The sequence below is a fragment of the Haplochromis burtoni genome, unplaced genomic scaffold (genome assembly GCF_018398535.1).
Source record: "Haplochromis burtoni strain Fernald_Lab_line unplaced genomic scaffold, NCSU_Asbu1 Contig_138, whole genome shotgun sequence".
Taxonomy (NCBI): Eukaryota; Metazoa; Chordata; class Actinopteri; order Cichliformes; family Cichlidae; genus Haplochromis; species Haplochromis burtoni.
Genome location: NW_024582499.1, coordinates 1,585,840 through 1,592,654, shown reverse-complemented (window position 1 = coordinate 1,592,654; position 6,815 = coordinate 1,585,840). Strand labels below are relative to the sequence as shown.

The window sequence follows — 6,815 nt, the reverse complement described above, 5'->3', positions numbered from 1 at the left end:
TCCTGTTTGTAAATTAATTAAAATATGATGGATTGAAATGTAAAATGTAAAAACCTCAAAGATTTCAAATTGAATTAACAAGCAGCATTCACTGCTTCTTCTTTGTTACACTGGCTGTGCAGTCTGTCTGCCCACAGCTCTTCACATGTGTACTAAACACACACACGACATGCACGGCTGCAGTCACACACCTCACTTACACATGATATTAACACTCTCTGGGATCAGACCAATCTTATTAGAAAATAACATTTACGGGTGAACACAGTCTTAAAAGCACATGAACTGCGAGTTAGAAAGACAAACTTTGGTTAATTCAGGACAACAAGAGCTACGGTAGGAGCAGATAAAGTTTTAGGCTTTTCCAAAAACCAAACAGATCGTATCCAAACTCTTTGGGGTCTTATAGCAGAACCCTGGTCCAAACTCATTCGGCTCTCCTGCTCTGACATCTATAAAACTCAAGTCCATAAACACACGAAGGAAAATAAGATGAGTGGAAGAACGTGGAAATCTCAGGATGAACAATCATGTTTCCAACATTATCTGGTGAGAGGATAAAACACCTGCAGGTTCAAAGGAGACACGATTCTTCATCCACAGGATTATTAGTAATAAATTATTATCAGGCAGTTTTTAAATACACATCATTACAATAAGTTACTTTAAATGTAGAAAAATATTATATACTGTTGTTACTTGGTGATAAAATAAAGTCTGAGGACTGTGATGCTAAAAGGCAAAGTGCAAAAACAACTGAGGCTCAACAGGAAGTGTTTCTGAAGCCTCCTTTCAACAAAGGCTGGAAAAGGGACATGAAGTCCACATGAATGAGTCTCCTATAAATCTTCCACTGGTGTCCTGACACCAGACTTCAACAGACGTCCTGTTGGAGGCCTCAGTTTGGTTAAATATCTGTCCCTTTACGATACAATGAAAAGAAAACTACTGAGCGATGTGTGTTTCTAAGGTATTTCATAAGCAGAAACTCAGGAACTGCAGTGTTAAAAGTGCAGAAAAAGGAAGTCAGTAGCCACAGCGAGTTCCTGCTGTTAACATCATGAATGTGTTTGCGCTTCACTTTAAACAGATGCTCAAGTTTCAGTTTCCAGAAATATCTGTGCTAAAAATGTAAATGATCATTGCAGAACTGCAACTTTTAAGTATCTGTTAATGCTCCGTGTTTAGTGTGACAGACACATTCTGATGTCCTTTCTGGAGACGAGTGAGCATCACAGCAGCGTTTGTCTCATATGTTATAGAGGCTCTGTGTACCAACACTAACCCCCATCACAGCTTCGTTTAAAAGGACGTCTGCACTCTCTGAACGGCATGAAGTCAAAATAGAGATCGCTGCATGTAAAGCTGGCAACACAGAAACAGAGAGACTGAGAGCAAATATCCTGATTACAGGGCAGGATAAACCTTACAAAAGAAATACAGGCTGAAGCAAAAGCAGCCACATGTTCAGGCTTGAAGAAAAAATTTGACTTCATGAAATAAATGTATTGCATGAAGTCATGAGGATAAAGGATAAAGCAGAAGCAAACCAGAAAAGAAACCACACTGCTGCTCTTTTTAAAAAACAGAACTCGCAGCCTTTTTCAGTCACTGGCAGCGTCCTCGTAACGGTTTATATCTGAGCTACAGTCGCTGAAAACACTCAGCACTATTTTCAGCCGTAAAAAATATGATTATCTGATGCATGTGTGTCAGTGTTACTCGTAATATTTCTAATAAAGCTAAAATAAAGAACCTAAAAAAACAGAGTTTAGAGAAAAGCTTTTTCAGAGTCAGACAGTTCTGGTTTTGTTCAAAGCAAATTTCTCCCTCTGTCTTTTGTTTGTTTTTCATCTTTTGGTTTTGGTTTTTCAAGGTGCACAGTCTGTTTTTGTTTTTCTTTTTACATGTACATTTTTGCACATTTTTGAAACCCACAGTTATGTTGGCCTACACTATAAAAATAATGCTGGAGGAAGAAAACCTGAATTTTCCTGATTTTGATTTGACCTCCAGTGATTGAACCGTCACAGTGTGTGATCACTTTGGTTTTTCACGGAGGAGAGGAAGGAAACATTTTCCTCTGCAGTGACGTCTTTGAGCCGTTTGCTGCCACGACAGCGTGGCTGAAGTCTGATGTAGTGCGCAGGAAGGAGGAGGATGATTTCTGGGTGGCGTCTGAGCCTTTGAGCCAGGCATCACGAGGACTGATCCGTCACAGTGCTGGAGCTCGAAGATGCTGAGGTTCTCTGCAGAGGCGGAGAAGCGTGCTGCAGTGCCGCTGAGCCAGGCACTGCTATACCTGCTGCTGCTGCACCAACCGTCTGAAATGTGGCATGACTTTGCTCTCTGGGAGGTAGAGCGCCATCTCCAGGGCGACCAGGATGGTGAACTCGAATGATATGAGCTCCCTCCTGCTGATCCTGAAACGCTCCTCCAGCTTCTGCAGGAACAAACCAGCACGTGAGAGAGAACAAATACTTTCTGATGACACAAACCGTTTCATGTCTGACTCCACGTCTGTGGGAGTTTTAAATCTTGAAATTAAAATAAACATAGTATCTTTTGACATTTTTATACTGGCCGTTCTTTTTAACTAAACTTCTGTGAAAAAGTATTTACCCTGTTTCCTGATTTCTTGCTTTTTCTTTTTATTTATTTATTAGCCAAAAAGAACCCAATTAAATAAAAACTGCAGTTTTTAAATAATTATTTTAATCTATTGAGGGTTCTTCGCAGCAAGAATTGCAATTGAGTGTTTGCAATAACTGCCAACGAGTCTTTCACCTTCAAACTTCAAAACTTTCATTTTTTTTTTTTTAGCCGCTCAGAGATGGGTTTGCTGGTGTGTTTCTGATTATTGTCCTGCAGCATAAGTGTGCTTGAGCTTCAGGGCATGAACTGATAGAACCATGAAATCTGTCAGGCTATCAATTATCACGAGTCTTCCACGTCCTGAAGCGGCAAAGCAGCCCCAGAGCTTCCACACTACCACCACCATGTTTGATTGCTGGTTTGATGTTCTCTCTTTCTGAAATGCTTTGTTACTTTTTAACGGGACTCGGCCCTTTCAGAGAGTTCAGCTTTTGTCCACAGAACATTTCCCTCAAAGTCGTGGGAATCATCAAGATGTTGTTTGGCAAAAGTGTGATGAGTGTGATTTTTGGTCACAGTGGTTTCCTCTGACCAATGGCCATGCCATGACCTCTGACCTTAACTGAGGCAAGTGAAGCCTGCAGTTCTTTAGATGTTGTTCTAAGGTCTTTTGTCACCTCCTGGATGAGTTGTTCATGTGTTCTTGGAGTATTTTTGGTCAGCCGGCCACTCCTGAGAACTGCCCACAGTTTTCTCCATTTGTGGGTATTCATACTCTCCACATGCCTGAGAAATGGCTTCGTAATCCTTTCATTGATAGATGTCAGCGACTGTTAAAATCACAGTTCTAAACCCTTTTCCAACTTCACTGTTTCTTTAGATCGTGGTACGATGTGTCGCTTTATGAGATCTTTTCATTTGTTTCACTTTGTCAGATAACTTCTATTTTAGTGATTTCTTGATTAAACATGTATAACAGTAATAAGGCCCGAGTGCGTTTAGTGTAGCTGAACTCAGCTTTACAAAAACTGTCCCTAATCACATTTAATAATTTAACAAGGGGGGAATTACTCTTTCACACAGGGCCAGGTATGTAAAGAAATGTAATCACCAGTTTAGTTACTCAGGTTATCTTTGCCTTTTTTTTGATTTTCTGAAAAATAAAGTGTAACAAATGAGCATAAAGAAAGAAAGAAAGAAAGAAATGAAAGAAATCAGGAAAAGGACAAATAGTTTTTCACAGCTCTGTATTTGTAATCAGTGTTTCATTAGATATGATAAATGAGGTAAAACTAAAAAGATCCATAACTCCATAAAAACTAAAGAAATGTGCAACGATCGTCTGCTTGGTGGTGACGTGCAGGGTTTTTGGTTTGGTGGTCGCAGAACTGAAACAATTAAAATCAATATTTTTGAGCCATGACAAAAGTGAATATGCAGCATAAATACAATACAGTGATAATGCAGGACTCAATCAGACCTCAGGGATTCTCTCCTGCATGGTCTCAACACACGACTATAAAGGACATTAACAGCCTCTAGTCCTGCAGCTCGAACACTCAGCAGGTCGTTTTCCACCTGCTCAGGTAGAAAAGCCTCAGAGGCTGAGCAAGAGGAACATGATCTGACTCACAAGGCAGATTTTTTCACTGACACTGTGTGTGTGTGTGTGTGTGTGTGTGTGTGTGTGTGTGTGTGTGTGTGTGTGTGTGTGTGTGTGTGTGTGTATTACATACGTCAATTAGATGTTTGACTTCCTGTTTCTTGAGGTCACTGCTGATCTTAGCTGCCAATAGGATGCATGCAGCTGAGACCAACTTCCTGTGAACAACATCAACAGTTACGTAACTGACAGGACATCAGGCCACAGAGTAACAATGTAACAATGCAGACTGCTCGCTCTCTGGACAACATGTATTCTTAAAAGAATTATTGTCTTAGTTTGTTTGAAATAATGTATCAAGTCTTTATCAGGTGTTTTCTTTGCGTTAACAATCAGTTTCTAATTATAAGACTTGTTGTCAGTTTTTGACTGAATCAGTCATCAGTTAGATCTTAAAGACCTTGAGTTGGATGTAAACATACTCTATAAAATAACTATAAATGTCACTGTGATGATGCACACACTTCAATAATAATTTTCCAGGCAGTTAACAGAGACAGGAGCTTTCCTTCATGTGGTTTATGGGACAGTGAGGACTTGAAGTTCAGTGCATCACAATCAAAGAATACAAACCATCAGCAACAGTGAGAAGTTTTTCTTTTAAACCGAGCTTATTGAAAATAAACACAAGGGGGAGCCACTTCCACACCTCACACTGTGGACTCCACACAGAAAACTGCAGCACATCCACCTTTTAAGCTATCAAACAAATCTTGTTTTACGTTTTCTAACAGGAACACAATGTGATGAAGTCTTGAACCAATCAGATTTTCTACCTGAGACTAATTATGGTGCAGAATCACTTATGATAACGATAAACAGAGCTAAACAGTCACACATGATCCACAGTCGTCATTAACCAACATTTCAAGCAGAGTGTGAAGCCTATGAACGAAGCAGAAACTGTTTACATGTGGACGAGATTCGAACAAACCTGTTCTGCTTGTTGAGGCGACCCTGCAGCACCAGCTTTTCAAAGTAGACGTATGCCATCGCGAGGGTGACGGGCTGCAGGCCGCAGTCCTCCCCGACTATTCTCATCTCTCTCTTTAGGCTGAAAAAGAAATAAAGCATGTTCTAATTATTTAATACTCCCTTTTCACATATCTGTGTAGGTTCTTAGTCATCCAGGTCATGGTAATCTAAGGAGCGACTGGACTGCTTTAAGTTTCTTTAAGATGTTTCATGTCTCATCCCATGAGCTCCTTCAGCTCTAAGACCAAATGGTGATCCAGTCGGCCCTTTTTCACATTACTGTGCTGAAATCCTTTCATCGGCAGAAATGAGAAACGTTACCTTCGGATTTTGCTGAGGGTGAGTTTAATGTGAGGAAACTTCTCCTTAAAAGTCTCGTTCATATCTTTCTTCAGATCAGACGGTTTGACATATTCTATAACTGTCGTCTGCAGGATAAAAGAACAAAGAGAAAAAGAGCAAAAGAAAATGAACCAAACCAGAACAATAAGGAGCGGAAGAATGCATAAACAGAGCACAGAACACATTTAACTGTAAGCAGAGACAATGAGAAGTCAAACAGTTGTCAGTGAATGTAAATAATCTGATGAGGATGTAAACACCGACGGGTAAATATTTCTTTCTGTGACTCATTGTTGCAAAGATGGCACCATTTCTCACGCAGGGAAACTCATTCATGCTTTAGTTTACAGTCTTTCCAGGTATTGTGATGACTGTTCGCAGGAGTATCCAATAACCTCATCAAATCTGTTCCAAAACAGCTGCACTGACTTTACACACTAAATAAAAGTCAAACTCCCCTGCTGATTATTTTTAAATCTAACAACGACGCAGGCTTTTGGTTCCACTGAGTCGGTCTGTCTCTGTGTCTGTCCTGTTATGGACAGATCACCTGGTCACTGTGTAGCCAAAACACAGTCTCAAGCCCCACCCCAGCTGATTTCTTTAAGCAGTTAAGAAAATGGATTGATGGCTCAATACTTTGCCGTATTAGATCACATTGATCTTATAGAAATCCAATATTGCCACACAGCATTCCTGCTTTTTCACTAATAGCCTCAAACACCCAAAGGCAGCTCTGCTCTCTCTCCAGTGGGTTTGTTTTATTTTGCAAACTTAAGAGGGCTCCTTTACAACTTTCATTATTTAAATGGCACACAACTCAACTGCTGACCTTTCACCTGCAAAACGTAAGTGAAGAAACAGACACACCTTTCCATGAAACAGCTTTAAAGTCACCAGCATTAAGAGGTGACAGTGAAGAGCTGCAGGTTCCTCAACAGTTTCTTTACAGCTCAACTCAGTTTAGACCTTAATCCTGATATTTAGTCACATACACGCTCATGTCAACACTTCCAAGGCCTAATTTAATGGAGAGAAGCCTGCGAGATAATCCTGGTAGACAGCCTGATCTAAACCTTATCATATGCAGGTAACATGCACCGTTTCCATGTATCACATCGAACTGGTGTGGGTGGGGGGTGTTTTGTAGTTTAGGCGACATTGACAGTAGGTGGTGAAATCACACTGTGTAATACTAACACACACACACACACACACACACACACACACACACACACAC

At 40.4% G+C, this 6,815-nt stretch overlaps 1 protein-coding gene across 1 annotated transcript in view; it reads right to left on the bottom strand.

The window, feature by feature from the left end:
- Positions 1-2,081: 2,081 nt before the first annotated feature.
- The window catches only part of cables2b (Cdk5 and Abl enzyme substrate 2b), a 43,760-nt gene continuing 39,026 nt past the window's right edge, over positions 2,082-6,815 (bottom strand). The window contains exons 7-10 of the mRNA XM_005931149.3: positions 5,555-5,661; positions 5,193-5,312; positions 4,332-4,416; positions 2,082-2,443 (exon numbers count right to left, since the gene is read on the bottom strand). Of these exons, the coding sequence (XP_005931211.1) occupies positions 2,297-2,443; positions 4,332-4,416; positions 5,193-5,312; positions 5,555-5,661 (459 nt within the window). The 3' untranslated portion in view covers positions 2,082-2,296. The remainder of the gene's footprint in view (positions 2,444-4,331; positions 4,417-5,192; positions 5,313-5,554; positions 5,662-6,815) is intronic.